We start from the raw sequence: 17866 nt of genomic DNA, 5'->3' as shown, positions 1-17866 counted from the left end.
TGCTCTCCTATTGTCTACACTACAGGAGTTCCATGTCACCCCACCCTTATCTTCTAGCCATTATCTCTTTCCTTTACCTTATCCATTTGAAGCAAACAGGTAAACTGACCAGGAAATTGGATAATCCTGACACAATACAAGACAGGTGATAGCCCATTACCTATGACTCATGGAGTAATGGCCGTTTGGCTTTCTGATAACCCTGACAAAAGGAAATATCTCGACACCATGTCAGGACCAGGATATAGTAATTAACTCTTTATCTGTATTCACTGACTGTGAGACAGAGCAATACACAGGGAGAGGCCAGAACTTGGGTTTTACTGTATAAATATCTTGTGAAGCTGTACCATTGCGGAGGTGTTCATTTAGCCCTTGACTGAGTGAAACCTACCCCTTGCGAGCAAGTAAATTAAAAGGGAAACTTCTATCGGAGCTGTAAGTGTCGGAGTCATTCTTTTCGGAGGTCGAGATTTCGACAACAGACCGGGAACCCGCTCGCTGCCAACGGTAAGCACCGTAGCCGCCCGTTTGCTGCCCCTCTCCGGCGAGATCGAGCGGCATTAAAAAACGAATTTCAACCCCGAGGTGCTGTTTCTCGAGCTTCTGTTGGGCTTCATTGGAACCATGAAGGAGGTCAGGACCTGTTAACTGTGTTGGTTTGAAATTCCTTTTAACAAACAAATTACGAGCATGAACTTGTGCAGAAATTGGGGCTATTAAATTGAACGATGTTGCGGGCGGATAGCTGACTGCCGTGCATGAGCTGAAAAACCTTCTTTTGCATCCTCCCTGCAGAATTCCATAATGGAAACTGTGTCCGATGACGATCGGCGCTTTCAAATCAGCAAATTTTTCCCGGCGACTTCGGATATGTACATTGCACGTGTGCGAACAAAGCCGCAGTACAACAGTAGTTATACCGGCATCTGGAGTGCGTGGAGCTCAGAGCTTCAATGGGGCACAACTGAAAATACCAATGTCTCCCAAGCAGGTAATTGTCTCTGAAAGGTTTGATAAAATGCTGTATGCAACAGCTGGCGATAGGCATAGAATCAGACTTGCAATAACAACTTGCATTTCAAAGATGCCTTTAACGTAGTTAAGCGTCCCAAGGCTGGAGAGTCTAGAACTAGGATAAGGGGTCAGCCATCTAGGACTGAGATGAGGAGGAATTTCTTCACTCAAAGGTTTGTGATTCTTTGGAATTCTCTTCTAGATGGTAGAGGTCGCGGGTTTGGGAGGTGCTGCCGAAGAAGCCTTGGCGAGTTGACGCAGTACATCTTGTAGATGGTGCAGTGAACTAAGAACTTAAGAACATAACAAAAAGGAGCAGGAGTAGGCTGTTGGGCCCCTCGAGCCTGCTCTGCCATTCAGTAAGATCATGGCTGATCTGATCCTGGCCTCAACTCCACTTGCCTGCCCGCTCCCCATAACCCTTGACTCCCTTATCGTTCAAAAATGTGTCTATCTCCACCTTAAATATATTCAATGACCCAGCCTCCACAGCTCTCTGGGGCAGAGAATTCCACAGATTCACGTTCCCCTGAGAGAAGAAATTCCTCCTCATCTCCGTTTTAAATGGGCAACCCCATTTAAAACGGAGACTCCATAACTTTCCTGCTCTATATTTCAGTGCTAACTGTCTGCCTTTATCATTCACAGCTGAGGCTGAGGTGATGCCTCGAAATCTGCAGTGTGCCTACGATGGAATCCAAGCGATAGAATGTACTTGGGAAGTAACAAGGGAGTCCAGCAAATATTTTGAGTTCAAACTCCACTTCGCTAAAGGCAATAGCTCTGAGTAAGTAAACAGATCAGCGGGAGATCAAGGGATCTTGAACTGGGCTCATTTTTTTTCATCTCCAGTCCAAGGACACGACAATCTAATTGTAGGTCAGGTTTGGTCCGGGATTCTCTGGTCAGGAAATATCCGTGGTTCGGCATCGGTTTCCCGCGCTTCCTGGCTCGCAGTGTTCATTGCTGCGGAGAAATTGAGTGAGGCCTGGGTTTCGCAGCCTGAGCCTGAGCCGGAGTGTGACGGAGGCCATCAGGAGCCCTGGCGTTGTCCTCGGGTACCGGTAAGCCTCGGCTTGGCGTGACCTCCCGTGGTTCGGAAAATTCTCTGTTTCGGCACCGGTCAGGTCACGAGAGTGCCGGACCAGAGAGGTCCAACCTGTACCCCTATCCTCATCCTGATTGCACAAGATCAGAAGACCATTATGAATAAGAGAGGTCATTCAGCTCATCCTAGCTCGTCCATGCATAATGACCTTAAAGTACTTCTATTGCAGCATCCAATTGGTTCTTAAAAGATTCCAGAGAGATTACCTGAACTGCTCTATCAGAAAGTCCGTTCCATATGTTGATCATTATTTGCAGGTAGTTTTAACTTCTAGCGCGAGGTGTATGACAGGTGGCTGATCCAAACATTCCCGTTTTACACTATCCATAAAAGTTAAAATGACCCCCTTTTGTGTGAAGAAAATATCCTGGTAATTGTCATGCATGTACTTTTGGGATCACTAGCCACTAGATGGCATCACTGTTGGAGGCCATTGGGCTGCACACACATGTGTGCAGCCCAAGTATCAAAGGCCAGCCATTTTGTATATTGGTCACTTTGGGCCTTAATAAATCAGAGCCAAGGTCATACCCCTTGGAGTTAAACAGTACTCAGTCTAACAGTTATTGCATACACAACAGTAATAGTCCTAAATTCACCTTAAACATTCACTCCCTCCACCACCGGCGCCCCCTGGCTGCAGTGTGTACCATCCAAAAGATGCACTGCAGCAAACTCGCCAAGGCTTCTTCGGCAGCAGCTCCCAAACCCGTGACCTCTACCCCCTAGAAGGACAAGGGCAGCAGGTGCATGGGAACACCACCACCTCCACGTTCCCCTCCAAGTCACACACCATCCTGAACTTGGAAATATATTGCCATTCCTTCATCGTCGCTGGATCAAAATCCTGGAACTCCTTCCCTAACAGCACTGTGGGAGCACCTTCACCACACGGACTGCAGCGGTTCAAGAAGGCGGCTCACTACCACCTTCTCAAGGGGCAATTAGGGATGGGCAATAAATGCCGGCCTTGCCAGCAACGCCCACATCCTAAGAATAAATACATTTCTTTTTCTATAATTCAGCAATTCCATGCCGATGATATCAAGCTAAAAGGAGCAGTGAAATTGGATGATGCAGTTCCAAAACGAGCGATTGAACTGGGTGAACAGGACATGTGGTGATTAAATATAATACAGATATAAAATACTACGCATCAGAAGGACAAATGAACAGTACACCATGAATGGCATTTAAAGAGATAAGGATGAAGTTAGAAAGGATTTAAGAATCTTAGTCGACCCAAGACCCAAAATGTCCAACCTTTGCAGAGTCACAATCAACAACAATACGAGGATGTTGGACTATTCAGGCAAAACAGTGTATCACAAGTCAGAGGAAGTTGAGATCAAACTGTACAGGGTGCTGCTCAGACCAGTCCCAGAGTGCTGTCCTCTGATACACAGGAGGCACATTCAAACCCTGGAGGTGGTGCAAGGCAGAGTCACAAGGTTGACACCCAGAGCTCTTCGTTATGAGGAAAGATTGACGAAAGTTGGGCTTGATGCCCTTGAAAGAAGTTGCCTGAGAGGTGATCTTATAAAGATAAACACAATTGTAAACAGTTAGTTTGGAAAATTGCTCAAGATAATATTGTGAGAGTAGGATAAGGGGTCACAGGCCCAAACTAGTAAAAGATTTTTTTTTAAAATTTATTTCTGGGATGTGGGCATCGCTGGCAAGGCCGGCATTTATTGCCCATCCCTAATTGCCCTTGAGAAGGTGGTGATGAGCCGCCTTCTTGAACAGCTGCAGTCCATGTGCTCCTACAGTGTTGTTAGGGGGGGAGTTCCAGAATTTTGACCCAGCGGCGATGACGGAATGGCTGATATATTTCCAATTCAGGATGGTGTGTGTCCGAAGCCGGAGACAGGTGGTCCATCTGGTTTTATTTTTATTATTGTTATTGTTTTTAATGGCGGTTTTGGTACAACTGAGTGGCTTGCTGGGCTGTTTCAGAGGGTCTGGAGTCACATACCGGCCAGACCGGGTAAGGACAGCAGATTTCCTTCCCTAAAGGTCATTAGCGAACCAGATGGGTTTTTATGACAATCCCATAGTTTCATGGTCACCATTACTGATACTAGCTTTTTAAATCCAAACCCATTTATTTAACTGAATTTAAATTTCCCAGCTGCTATGGTGGGATTGTGAACTCACGTCTCCGGATCATTAGTCCAGACCTCTGGATTATTAGTCCAGTAACATAATCACTATGCTAATGTTCCCAATGGTCTCAACACTGAGCGCAGAGGTACCCCACTCAGTAATTCCATCCACTTTGACATAACTCCTCCAACAAGACTCATTGTGGGGGGGGGGGTGTGGGGAGGCGGGGAGGGGGTGGTGGTTAACCTTTGATAATAGTATAATAATGGTGATAACTGATTAGATGGCCCTCTTCTCTCTCAGGTGGATGATCCCACAGCCATTGTTTTGAAAAGGAGCTGGGGAGTTATTCCTGGTGTCCTGGACAATATTTATCTCTCAACCAACATCACTAAAACAGATTATCTGGTCATGATCACACTGCTGTTTGTGGGAGCTTGCTATACGCAAATTGGCTGCCGCGTTTCCTACATTACAACAGTGACTACATGCCAAAAGTACTTTATTGGTTGTAAAGCGCTTTGGGACATCCTGAGATCGTGAAAGACGCTATAGATATGCAAGTCTTTCTTTGTTTGATTCTTATTTTGTTCAATAATAAGAACATAATAAATAGGAGTAGGCCATTTGGCCCTTCGACCCTGCTTTGTCATTCAACAAGATCGTGAAGATCTTCTACCTCAACTCCAGCTTCCCGCCCAATCCCCATATCCCTTAATTTCCTTAGTTCCCAAAAGTCTATCGACCTCTGTCTTGAATACACTCAACGACTGAGTATCCACAGCCCTCTGGGGGAGAGAATTCCAAAGATTCACAACCCATTTGAGCAAAGTAAAGATGACTATCCTTTTATTAATGATAACTTTTTTTCACTTTTCAGAACCAAAGAATGCAATCCATCGGTGATACACCACACTTTTTCACATCTCACAGTTCATCGCTGTAACATACCCGTGAATGGGCAGGAGGCCCTAGATAATTATAAGGTGCTCCTGAAGCTCACCGAACCAGCAAAGACAATTAACCCATTTAAAAACAGTGAGTTCATTCACTTGGGCTGCTTCAGCACTTTTTTGACATTTATTGTACCAGTGAATCTCAGTTTGTCAAGGGCAGGGAGGAGATTTACGAGGATGTTGCCTGGACTGGAGAATTTTAGCTATGAGGAAAGATTGGATAGGGTGGGGTTGTTTTCTTTGGAACGGAGGAGGCTGAGGGGAGACTTAATTGATGTGTGTAAAATTATAAGAGGCCTAGATAGAGTGGATAGGAAGGACCTATTCCCCTTCACAGAAGAGTCAATAACCATGGCGCGTAGATTTAAAGTCGTTAGTAGAAGGATTAGAGGGGGAGGATGAGGAAAAGAATTTTTACCCAGGGGATGGTGGGGGTCTGGAACTCACTGCCTGAAAGGGTGGTAGAGGCAGAAACCCTCACCACATTTAAAATGTACCTGGATGTGCACTTGTAGTGCCCTAACCTACAGGGTTACGGGCCTAGAGCTGGAAGGTGGGATTAGGCGATAGCTCTTTGTCAGCCGGCGGGGACATGATGGGCCCAATAGCCTCCTTCTCAGTCATAATTTTTCTATGATTCTATGTATTGTGTTCCTAACACAGATGAGACTGCATACAGGGAGGTTAAAGTAATAGTGGCCTCAGTCTTTATTAAGACACTCCAGAGTCAGGAACAGGCCTTAGGGCCGGCTTATATACAGTGTTCCCAAGGGATGCTGGGATCTCTTGGGACTTCAGGGAATGCGCTTCCTGGTGGCGGAACATGGGAGTGCATGCTTTACAGATACACAACACTATGAATATTATAGAAACTTAGGAACAAGAGGAGGCCATTCAGCCCCTCAAGCCTGTTCCGCCATTAAATGAGATCATGACAGATCTGCGACGTAACTCCATATACCCGCCTTTGTCCCATATCCCTCCATATCTTTGGTTGACGGAAATTTATCAATCTTACATTTTTAAATAATAATTGACCCAGCATCAACTGCTGTTTGCAGAAGAGAGCTTCCAACTTTGACCACCCTTTGTGTGTCGAAGTGTTTCCTAACTTCACTCCTGAAAGGTCTGGCTCTAATTTTTAGGATGTGCCCCCTAGTCCTAGACTCCCCAACCAGCAGAAATAGTTTCTCTCTATCTACCCGATCAATTCCCCTTAATATCCTGAAAACCCTCACCACTGCACAGGGAATGTCAGTCTAGATTTTGTGTTCAAGTCACTGGAGTGGGCCTTGAACCCACAACCTTCTCACTCAAAGGCAAGGGTGCTGCCCGCTGAGCCAATGGCTAAGGAGCAGTAATAGGCAGCGTGATCGGAGCTTTGAAGGAACATAAGGAAAAAGCCAAGAGACGGCTGACCATATTAACGGTGCCTCCTTTGATTCATTCTCCCATTTTATTTTTGCTCCTATAGAGAACTATAGAGTCTTTCTCTCCTTTAGCATGTCATCTCACTCATGTACAACAGTAATCAATGCTGAGTTCCTTTGAAGGTTCTGGGCCTCGGGAGGCATAGTCTAAAAATTAGAGTCAGACCTTACAAGAGTGTAATTAGGAAACAGTTTGACACACAAAGGGCGGTAGAAGTTTGAAACTCTCTTCTTCAAACAGCAACTGATGCTAGATCAATTAGTAATTTTAAATCCGAGATTGATAGATTTTTGTTAACCACAAGTATTAAGGGATGTAGGGCAAAGGCGGGTATATGGAGTTAAGTCGCAGATCGTCCATGATCTCATTGAATGGCGCAACGGACTCGAGGGGCTGAATGGCCTCCTCCCATTCCTATGTTCCTATTTTGAACGTAGAGTTTGGGGCTGAGCTATACAGTCCAACACTACACTGATCTCTACGCTAGGCAGGGGAAAGACAACCCCAGATCTGGGTGGCTGTACAGCAACTCCATGGGATGTGGACTTAGCGTAAGGAATGGATTCACTTCACTAATTCACTAATTGCCCAGGCTTACACATGAAGGGGTGGAAATTTGGTCTGTTTCCGCCTCTGTTTGCGCCATGGAGGGGGTGGTAATGGAGGCGGAAATGCTTTCCGGATGGGCGGCCAGCTTCCAGCGCCCTGCCGGGACATTAGGTGCGGGGTTTGCGGGGGGGGCGTGGAGCAGTACGGCCCGAGAGAGTCGCGACACCATTCTGAAATTTGGCTGCAAAACCCCTAGAGTCCTGTAGCTCCCCCTAGTGGGACCGTCTGGGAAATCGGCGGTCCGAGCTGTTCTGGCGGCGGTGAGGGAAGGAATGACGACACGAGGTAAGTGTGATTGGTTTTTATTATTTTATTTTTGCGAATTATGTTTATGTGGGTTGAGCAAAGGCTTTGGGAATGTTTTTGGTCTTTTTCTTGCCGATTTTCTTTTCCCAGGGAAGCTTCTCTTACAGCACTCCGAGGCCGGCTCTTTAGCTCGGGATTTTCAGTTGCTCAGCCGGCCTAGTGCCCTAGGAGAGATGTGGAACGCCTCCCTTAGCGCTCCGCCCCACACTCAGGGCCCAGCTGGTGAATTTTTTGACTGAAGTCGTAAACCATTTCCCGGTGCTAAATTTACTGTCCCGTACCATTAGCGCCCCGATTAACCCCCAACCAAATTTCCAGCCCAAAGTCTTTTATGAGGTACCAGCAGATGCCAAGAAAAATCTGTACCTTCCAGAGGACAGAAAGGGGAATGGCAGCCACGTTAATACAAATGTAAAAGCTATGTGGAATTTCTATATTGTGGCATTGATTTGCAGCCCACGCTAGCCAAAGATGGAAGGAAGAGGTTTGGAGAACACGATGGTCTACTGTCCACTGAGTGTCACCCCAGCATTTAGCACAATAGCCAACTTCTAGATCAAAGCCCCAGTGCAGAATGAAATGCTTTCATTGTTTTGTCTTTTCTTATCAGTTAAAGTAAATGCCCCTTTCAACTTGACCATAACGCAGCAGCCTGAGGGGGTTTATCAACTGGACTGGCTTACCATGAAAGCTATATACAAGTCAGAATACGAAATCTACTACAAGAAGTTTGAAGAACCTTGGGAGGTAAGTTGCAATCATACATCAGTGACAGGCACAGGTCTTCAGAGCTGCGTGTGATGTGTGTGAGGTGTGGGCGTGTGTGTGTGAGGTGTGTGTTTGTGTCTGTGTGTGAGGTGTGTTTATGTGAGATGTGTGTGTAAGTGTGTGTGTGTACGTGAGGTGTGTATATGGTGTGAGTGTGTGTGGGGTGTGTACATGTGTGTGTGTGAGGTGTGTGTGTGTGAGGTGTGTTTATGTGAGGTGTGTACATGTGTGTGTGCTGTGTGCGTCTGTGTGTAAGGTGAATGTGTGTGTGAGGTGTGTGTACATGAGGTGTGTGTGTGTGGGTGTGTGTGAGAGAGAGTGTGGGTGTGTGTGTGAGGTGTGTGTAAGTGTGTGAGAGAGACAGTGTGTGAGAGACGGTGTGTGAGAGATAGTGTGTGAGTGAGAGACAGTGTGAGAGACAGTGTGTGAGAGAGAGACAGTGTGTGAGTGTATGAGAGAGAGAGAGACAGTGTGTGAGTGTGTGTGAGAGAGACAGTGTGGGAGAGAGACAGTGTGTGAGTGTGTGAGACTGTGTGTGAGAGAGAGAGACAGTGTGAGAGAGACAGTGTGTGAGTGTGTAAGAGAGAGAGACAGTGTGTGAGTGTGAGATAGACAGTATGAGAGAGAGAGAGACAGTGTGAGAGAGGGACAGTGTGTGAGAGAGAGACAGTGTTAGAGAGGGACAGTGTGTGAGAGAGAGACAGTGTTAGAGAGGGACAGTGTGTGAGTGTGTGAGAGACAGTATGAGAGAGAGAGAGAAAGACAGTGTGTGAGAGAGACAGTGTTAGAGAGGGACAGTGTGTGAGAGAGACTGTGTGTGAGAGACAGTGTGTGAGTGTGTGAGAGAGACAGTGTGTGAGAGAGAGACTGTGTGTGAGTGTGTGAGAGACAGTATGAGAGAGAGAGAGAAAGACAGTGTGTGAGAGAGACAGTGTTAGAGAGGGACAGTGTGTGAGAGAGAGACTGTGTGTGAGTGTGTGAGAGACAGTATGAGAGAGAGAGAGAAAGACAGTGTGTGAGAGAGACAGTGTTAAAGAGGGACAGTGTGTGAGAGAGAGACTGTGTGTGAGAGACAGTGTGTGAGTGTGTGAGAGAGAGAGACAGTGTGTGAGAGAGACAGTGTGAGAGATAGTGTGTGAGTGAGAGACAGTGTGAGAGACAGTGTGTGAGAGAGACAGTGTGAGAGAGAGACAGTGTGAGAGAGAGACAGTGTGTGAGTGTATGAGAGAGAGAGACAGTGTGTGAGAGAGACAGTGTGGGAGAGAGACAGTGTGTGAGTGTGTAAGGGAGACAGTGTGTGAGTGTGTGAGACTGTGTGTGAGAGAGAGAGACAGTGTGAGAGAGACAGTGTGTGAGTGTGTAAGGGAGACAGTGTGTGAGTGTGTGAGACTGTGTGTGAGAGAGAGAGACAGTGTGAGAGAGACAGTGTGTGAGTGTGTAAGAGAGAGAGACAGTGTGTGAGTGTGAGAGAGAGACAGTGTGTGAGTGTGAGAGAGAGACAGTGTGTGAGAGACGGTGTGTGAGAGAGACAGTGTGTGAGTGAGAGACAGTGTGAGAGACAGTGTGTGAGTGTATGAGAGAGAGAGAGACAGTGTGTGAGTGTGTGTGAGAGAGACAGTGTGGCAGAGAGACAGTGTGTGAGTGTGTGAGACTGTGTGTGAGAGAGAGAGACAGTGTGAGAGAGACAGTGTGTGAGTGTGTAAGAGAGAGAGACAGTGTGTGAGTGTGAGATAGAGACAGTGTGTGAGTGTGTGAGAGACAGTATGAGAGAGAGAGAGAAAGACAGTGTGAGAGAGGGACAGTGTGTGAGAGAGAGACAGTGTTAGAGAGGGACAGTGTGTGAGAGAGAGACTGTGTGTGAGTGTGTGAGAGACAGTATGAGAGAGAGAGAGAAAGACAGTGTGTGAGAGAGACAGTGTTAGAGAGGGACAGTGTGTGAGAGAGAGACTGTGTGTGAGTGTGTGAGAGACAGTATGAGAGAGAGAGAGAAAGACAGTGTGTGAGAGAGACAGTGTTAGAGAGGGACAGTGTGTGAGAGAGACTGTGTGTGAGAGACAGTGTGTGAGTGTGTGAGAGAGACAGTGTGTGAGAGAGAGACTGTGTGTGAGTGTGTGAGAGACAGTATGAGAGAGAGAGAGAAAGACAGTGTGTGAGAGAGACAGTGTTAGAGAGGGACAGTGTGTGAGAGAGAGACTGTGTGTGAGAGACAGTGTGTGAGAGACAGTATGAGAGAGAGAGAGAAAGACAGTGTGTGAGAGAGACAGTGTTAGAGAGGGACAGTGTGTGAGAGAGAGACTGTGTGTGAGTGTGTGAGAGACAGTATGAGAGAGAGAGAGAAAGACAGTGTGTGAGAGAGACAGTGTTAGCGAGGGACAGTGTGTGAGAGAGACAGTGTGTGAGTGTATGAGAGAGAGAGACAGTGTGTGAGAGAGACAGTGTGAGAGAGAGACAGTGTGAGAGAGAGACAGTGTGTGAGTGTATGAGAGAGAGAGACAGTGTGTGAGAGAGACAGTGTGGGAGAGAGACAGTGTGTGAGTGTGTAAGGGAGACAGTGTGTGAGTGTGTGAGACTGTGTGTGAGAGAGAGAGACAGTGTGAGAGAGACAGTGTGTGAGTGTGTAAGGGAGACAGTGTGTGAGTGTGTGAGACTGTGTGTGAGAGAGAGAGACAGTGTGAGAGAGACAGTGTGTGAGTGTGTAAGAGAGAGAGACAGTGTGTGAGTGTGAGAGAGAGACAGTGTGTGAGAGACGGTGTGTGAGAGAGACAGTGTGTGAGTGAGAGACAGTGTGAGAGACAGTGTGTGAGAGAGAGACAGTGTGTGAGTGTATGAGAGAGAGAGAGACAGTGTGTGAGTGTGTGTGAGAGAGACAGTGTGGCAGAGAGACAGTGTGTGAGTGTGTGAGACTGTGTGTGAGAGAGAGAGACAGTGTGAGAGAGACAGTGTGTGAGTGTGTAAGAGAGAGAGACAGTGTGTGAGTGTGAGATAGACAGTATGAGAGAGAGAGAGACAGTGTGAGAGAGGGACAGTGTGTGAGAGAGAGACAGTGTTAGAGAGGGACAGTGTGTGAGAGAGAGACTGTGTGTGAGTGTGTGAGAGACAGTATGAGAGAGAGAGAGAAAGACAGTGTGTGAGAGAGACAGTGTTAGAGAGGGACAGTGTGTGAGAGAGAGACTGTGTGTGAGTGTGTGAGAGACAGTATGAGAGAGAGAGAGAAAGACAGTGTGTGAGAGAGACAGTGTTAGAGAGGGACAGTGTGTGAGAGAGACTGTGTGTGAGAGACAGTGTGTGAGTGTGTGAGAGAGACAGTGTGTGAGAGAGAGACTGTGTGTGAGTGTGTGAGAGACAGTATGAGAGAGAGAGAGAAAGACAGTGTGTGAGAGAGACAGTGTTAGAGAGGGACAGTGTGTGAGAGAGAGACTGTGTGTGAGTGTGTGAGAGACAGTATGAGAGAGAGAGAGAAAGACAGTGTGTGAGAGAGACAGTGTTAAAGAGGGACAGTGTGTGAGAGAGAGACTGTGTGTGAGAGACAGTGTGTGAGTGTGTGAGAGAGACAGTGTGTGAGAGACAGTGTGTGAGTGAGAGACAGTGTGAGAGACAGTGTGTGAGAGAGACAGTGTGTGAGTGTATGAGAGAGAGAGACAGTGTGTGAGAGAGACAGTGTGAGAGAGAGAGACAGTGTGTGAGAGAGAGACAGTGTGTGAGTGTATGAGAGAGAGAGACAGTGTGTGAGAGAGACAGTGTGGGAGAGAGACAGTGTGTGAGTGTGTAAGGGAGACAGTGTGTGAGTGTGTGAGACTGTGTGTGAGAGAGAGAGACAGTGTGAGAGAGACAGTGTGTGAGTGTGTAAGAGAGAGAGACAGTGTGTGAGTGTGAGAGAGAGAGACAGTGTGTGAGTGTGTGAGAGATAGTATGAGAGAGAGAGAAAGACAGTGTGTGAGAGAGACAGTGTTAGAGAGGGACAGTGTGTGAGAGAGAGACAGTGTTAGAGAGGGACAGTGTGTGAGTGAGAGACTGTGTGTGAGAGACAGTGTGTGAGTGTGTGAGAGAGACAGTGTGAGTGTATGAGAGAGAGACAGTGTGTGAATGTGTGAGAGAGACAGTGTGAGAGAGAGACAATGTGTGTGTGAGAGAGACACTGTAAGAGAGACAGTGTGTGAGTGAGTGAGAGAGATAGTGTAAGTGTGTAAGACAGTATGTGAGTGTGAGAGAGAGAAACAATGTGTAAGTGTATGTGAGACAATGTGTGAGTGTGAGAGAGAGAGAGAAACAGTGTGTAAGTGTGTAAGAGACAGTATGAGAGAGAGAGAGAAAGACAGTGTGTGAGAGAGACAGTGTTAGAGAGGGACAGTGTGTGTGAGAGAGACAGTGTGTGAGACGGTGTGTGAACGTGTGAGAGAGAGACAGTGTGTGTGAGAGAGACACTGTAAGAGAGACAGTGTGTGAGTGTGTGAGAGAGACAGTGTGTGAGTGTGTGAGAGAGACAGTGTGTGAGTGTGTGAGAGAGACAGTGTAAGTGTGTAAGACAGTATGTGAGTGTGAGAGAGAGAAACAGTGTGTAAGTGTGTGAGAGACAATGTGTGAGTGTGAGAGAGAAAGAGAAACAGTGTGTAAGTGTGTGAGAGACAGTGTGTGAGTGTGTGAGAGAGACAGTGTGAGTGTGTGAGAGAGACAGTGTCAGTGTGTAAGACAGTGTGTGAGTGTGAGAGAGAGAAACAGTGTGTAAGTGTGTGAGAGACAATGTGTGAGTATGTGAGAGAGAGACAGTGTGTAAGTGTGTGAGAGAGACAGTGTGTGAGAGAGACAATGGGCCCAAGTTTCCACAAGAAAAAAAACGGGCGCCCCTCCGAGCTGGGCGCCCGTTTTTCGCACCTAAAACGGCGCCTAAAAAAAAAATCTCGATTCTGGAGCGTTCTGCAGCTCCTTGTCTGCCTGGCGCGGCGCCAGGGGGGCGGAGCCTACACTCGCGTCGATTTTGTAAGTGGGAGGGGGCGGGTACTATTTAAATTAGTTTTTATCCTGCCGGCAACGCTGCGCGTTGGAGCGTTCGCGCACGCTCAGTGTGAAAAAAACATTGGCACTCGGCCATTTTTGTAGTTCTTTGTAGCTGTTTAGTTTTTTAACATTTTTTTATAAAAATACATTGCCATCAGCACATCAGCACGGAGAAGGCCGCAGGAAGCCGCAGAAAGTTGAGGCAGCCGTTTCCCAACGACCTCCCCCTTTTGCCGTCGGGAAATGGCTCCTCAATTTCTGAGGCTTCCTGCAGCCTTCTCTCTTTCCCGCCAGCCATCCGGAACGGCTCCCCCCCCCACCCCCCCCCGCGTTCGTCGGTTCCCCCCCCCCTGCCCGCGTTCGTCGGTTCCACCCCCTGCCCGCGTTCGTCGGTTCCCCCCCCGCCCGCGTTCGTCGGTTCCCCCCCCGCCCGCGTTCGTCGGTTCCCCCCCCCCTGCCCGCGTTCGTCGGTTCCCCCCCCCCTGCCCGCGTTCGTCGGTTCCCCCCCCCCTGCCCGCGTTCGTCGGTTCCCCCCCCCGCCCGCGTTCGTCGGTTCCCCCCCCCTGCCCGCGTTCGTCGGTTCCCCCCCCCCTGCCCGCGTTCGTCGGTTCCCCCCCCGCCCGCGTTCGTCGGTTCCCCCCCCCTGCCCGCGTTCGTCAGTTCCCCCCCCTGCCCGCGTTCGTCGGTTCCCCCCCCTGCCCGCGTTCGTCGGTTCCCCCCCCCCTGCCCGCGTTCGTCGGTTCCTCCCCCCCTGCCCGCGTTCGTCGGCTCCCCCCCCCCTGCCCGCGTTCGTCGGCTCCCCGCCCGCGTTCGTCGGTTCCCCCCCCGCCCGCGTTCGTCGGTTCCCCCCCCCCGCCCGCGTTCGTCAGTTCCCCCCCCCCGCCCGCGTTCGTCGGTTCCCCCCCCCCTGCCCGCGTTCGTCGGTTCCCCCCCCCCTGCCCGCATTCGTCGGTTCCCCCCCCCCTGCCCGCGTTCGTCGGTTCCCCCCCCCCTGCCCGCGTTCGTCGGTTCCCCCCCCCCTGCCCGCGTTCGTCGGTTCCCCCCCCCTGCCCGCGTTCGTCGGCTCCCCGCCCGCGTTCGTCGGCTCCCCGCCCGCGTTCGTCGGTTCCCCCCCCGCCCGCGTTCGTCGGTTCCCCCCCCCTGCCCGCGTTCGTCGGTTCCCCCCCCCGCCCGCGTTCGTCGGCTCCCCGCCCGCGTTCGTCGGTTCCCCCCCCCGCCCGCGTTCGTCGGCTCCCCGCCCGCGTTCGTCGGTTCCCCCCCCGCCCGCGTTCGTCGGTTCCCCACCCCGCCCGCGTTCGTCGGTTCCCCCCCCGCCCGCGTTCGTCGGTTCCCCCCCCCTGCCCGCGTTCGTCGGTTCCCCCCCCCGCCCGCGTTCGTCGGCTCCCCGCCCGCGTTCGTCGGTTCCCCCCCCCGCCCGCGTTCGTCGGTTCCCCCCCCCCTGCCCGCGTTCGTCGGTTCCCCCCCCGCCCGCGTTCGTCGGTTCCCCCCCCCGCCCGCGTTCGTCGGTTCCCCCCCCCTGCCCGCGTTCGTCGGCTCCCCGCCCGCGTTCGTCGGCTCCCCGCCCGCGTTCGTCGGTTCCCCCCCCGCCCGCGTTCGTCGGTTCCCCCCCCCTGCCCGCGTTCGTCGGTTCCCCCCCCCGCCCGCGTTCGTCGGCTCCCCGCCCGCGTTCGTCGGTTCCCCCCCCCGCCCGCGTTCGTCGGTTCCCCCCCCGCCCGCGTTCGTCGGTTCCCCCCCCCGCCCGCGTTCGTCGGTTCCCCCCCCGCCCGCGTTCGTCGGTTCCCCCCCCGCCCGCGTTCGTCGGTTCCCCCCCCCGCCCGCGTTCGTCGGTTCCCCCCCCGCCCGCGTTCGTCGGTTCCCCCCCCCGCCCGCGTTCGTCGGTTCCCCCCCCGCCCGCGTTCGTCGGCTCCCCCCCCCCTGCCCGCGTTCGTCGGCTCCCCGCCCGCGTTCGTCGGTTCCCCCCCCCGCCCGCGTTCGTCGGTTCCCCCCCCGCCCGCGTTCGTCGGCTCCCCCCCCCGCCCGCGTTCATCGGCTCCCTCGTTTTGTGAGGCTTCCTGCAGAATTCTCCCTGGCTGAAGCACTTTCACACAGGTAGGAAGATGGTTTATTTAATCTTTTCTTGGCTTATAAATGTTTATTCAGGTTGGATTTATTTGTATAATATTTGTAGAAGTATAAATAAGGATTTATTGTCGAATTTAATGACTTCCCTTCCCCCCCCACCTCGTTCTGGACGCCTAATTTGTAACCTGCGCCTGATTTTTTAATGTGTAGAACAGGTTTTTTCAGTTCTACAAAAATCTTCATTTGCTCCATTCTACTTTAGTTTGGAGTACGTTTTCACTGTGGAAACTTTCAAATCAGGCGTCAGTGGCCGGACACGCCCCCTTTTGAAGAAAAAATTCTGTTCTAAACTAGAACTGTTCTACCTGACTAGAACTGCAGAAAAAAAAATGTGGAGAATTGCGATTTCTAAAATAGTCCGTTCTCCACCAGTTGCTCCTAAAAATCAGGCGCAAATCATGTGGAAACTTGGGGCCAATGTGTGAGTGTGTGTGAGAGAGAGACAGTGTGTGAGAGACCGTGTGTGAGAGAGAGAGACAGTGTGAGAGAGACCGTGTGTGAGAGAGAGAGACAGTGTGAGAGAGACCGTGTGTGAGAGACCGTGTGTGAGAGACCGTGTGTGAGAGAGAGAGACAGTGTGTGAGAGACCGTGTGTGAGAGAGAGAGACAGTGTGAGAGAGAGAGACAGTGTGTGAGAGAGACAGTGTGTGAGAGAGACCGTGTGTGAGAGACCGTGTGTGAGAGACCGTGTGTGAGAGAGAGAGAAAGCGTGTGAGAGACAGTGTGTGTGTGAGAGAGACAGTGTGTGAGTGTGTGAGAGAGACAGTGTGTGAGTGTGTGAGAGACAGTGTGAGAGAGAGAGACAGTGTGTAAGTGTGTAAGAGAGTCAGTGTGTGAGCGTGTGAGAGAGACAGTGAGAGAGAGAGAGACAGTGTGAGAGAGAGAGAGACAGTGAGAGAGACAGTGTGTGAGTGTGTGAGAGACAGTGAGCGACAGTGTGAGAGTGTGTGAGAGAGACAGTGAGAGAGTGTGCGATGTGTGAAAGAGACAGTGTGTGAGTGTGTGAGAGAGACAGTGAGAGAGAGAGAGACAGTGTGAGAAAGTATGAGAGAGAGAGACATTGTATGTGTGAGAGAGAGAGACAGTGTGTGAGAGAGGGAGAAAGACAGTTTGTGTGAGAGAGACAGTGTGAGAGAGAGACAGTGTGTGAGTGTGAGAGAGACAGACAGTGTGAGTGTGTGAGAGAGAGACAGTGTGAGAGAGAGACAGTGTGTGAGTGTGAGAGAGACAGACAGTGAGTGTGAGAGAGAGAGACAGTGTGAGAGAGAGACAGTGAGAGAGAGAGACAGTGTGAGAGAGAGAGAGCATTAGAGAGTACGGGCCCTGAAGCCTGACAAAAAGCAGCAGGTTAGAAAATACTAACAAAGGATTCTGAATTTTTGCTGGTTTTGGATTGAATGGGGTTTTGGTTACAATAGGAATAATTATGCTATTAAATTTCAAGTGTCATTTTATGTAAAGTTATGGTTAACTATAAAAATCAGAACTCCGATTAATTCAATGAATGCAGCCCGCACATGGAGACAGATTCAAACAGCATTTCATGCCAATGTTTTTGCGAAGTACAATATGTCTTGTATTTTCTTCTGCCAGAATGCCAAAGTGGTGAAGAAGCCGCAGGGCAACAATTCACACAGATTCCAAAAGGTATCCCTGCAATCATCCTGTAAATATAGCGTCAGAATAAGGGCAAAGGTAATAGATAATGAAGGTGATCCGTATAGCTACCTTGGACCCTGGAGTGACTGGAGCAAGGAGGTCACATTGGAAACTGACTTTGGTACGTGGGCAGAATACAACTGACTCCCGATAGTTTCTACTTGCAATGGTCATTTTAGCTCATCAGAAATAAGCAACGTTAGAATTGATGACTTTCAGGGGCCGAAATTGCCCCTTTTTTTAAGAGCAGTTAGCGGGGCAGAAATGAGTTTCCGTCCAGTTGGGGCGGACTCTCCGACGATCGGTGCATTGCCCTTGTGATTTTTTGAGGCAGAGAAGGTATCCGTCCCGCTCGTGTGCGAACGACGATAATGACTACTGTGGTAGTGCAACTACTGATGTAAATATTAAAAAGGTCATGTAAGAACATATGAAATAGGAGCAGGAGTAGGCCATTCGGCCCCTTGAGCCTACTCTGCCATTCAATAATATCATGGCTGATCTGATCATGGACTCAGCTCCACTTCCCCGCCCGCTCACCATAACCCCTTATCCCCATATTGTTTAAGAAACTGTCTATTTCTGTCTTAAATTTATTCAATGTCCCAGCTTCCACAGCTATTTGAGGCAGTGAATTCCACAGATTTACGACCCTCTCAGAGAAGAAATTTCTCCTCATCTCTGTTTTAAATGGGCGTCCCCTTATTCTAAGATCATGCCCTCTAGTTCTAGTCTCCCCCATCAGTGGAAACATCCTCTCTGCATCCACCTTGTCAAGCCCCCTCATAAC

General features: G+C 49.9%; 1 protein-coding gene across 2 annotated transcripts in view; it reads left to right on the top strand.

Moving 5' to 3' along the window:
• Window positions 1-17866, top strand: part of LOC139229996 (cytokine receptor common subunit beta-like) — a 62595-nt gene that overhangs the window by 31527 nt on the left and 13202 nt on the right. For both annotated transcript variants that reach the window (XM_070861707.1, XM_070861706.1), the window contains exons 6-10: window positions 799-994; window positions 1666-1804; window positions 5115-5272; window positions 8147-8283; window positions 17011-17197. In XM_070861707.1, coding sequence (XP_070717808.1) covers window positions 799-994; window positions 1666-1804; window positions 5115-5272; window positions 8147-8283; window positions 17011-17197 — 817 coding nt within the window. The remainder of the gene's footprint in view (window positions 1-798; window positions 995-1665; window positions 1805-5114; window positions 5273-8146; window positions 8284-17010; window positions 17198-17866) is intronic.

Source organism: Pristiophorus japonicus, chromosome 19 (assembly GCF_044704955.1).
Source record: "Pristiophorus japonicus isolate sPriJap1 chromosome 19, sPriJap1.hap1, whole genome shotgun sequence".
In the NCBI taxonomy this organism is placed as follows: Eukaryota; Metazoa; Chordata; class Chondrichthyes; family Pristiophoridae; genus Pristiophorus; species Pristiophorus japonicus.
Note: the sequence above shows the minus strand (reverse complement) of the source record. Positions and strands in the feature narration are given on the sequence as shown.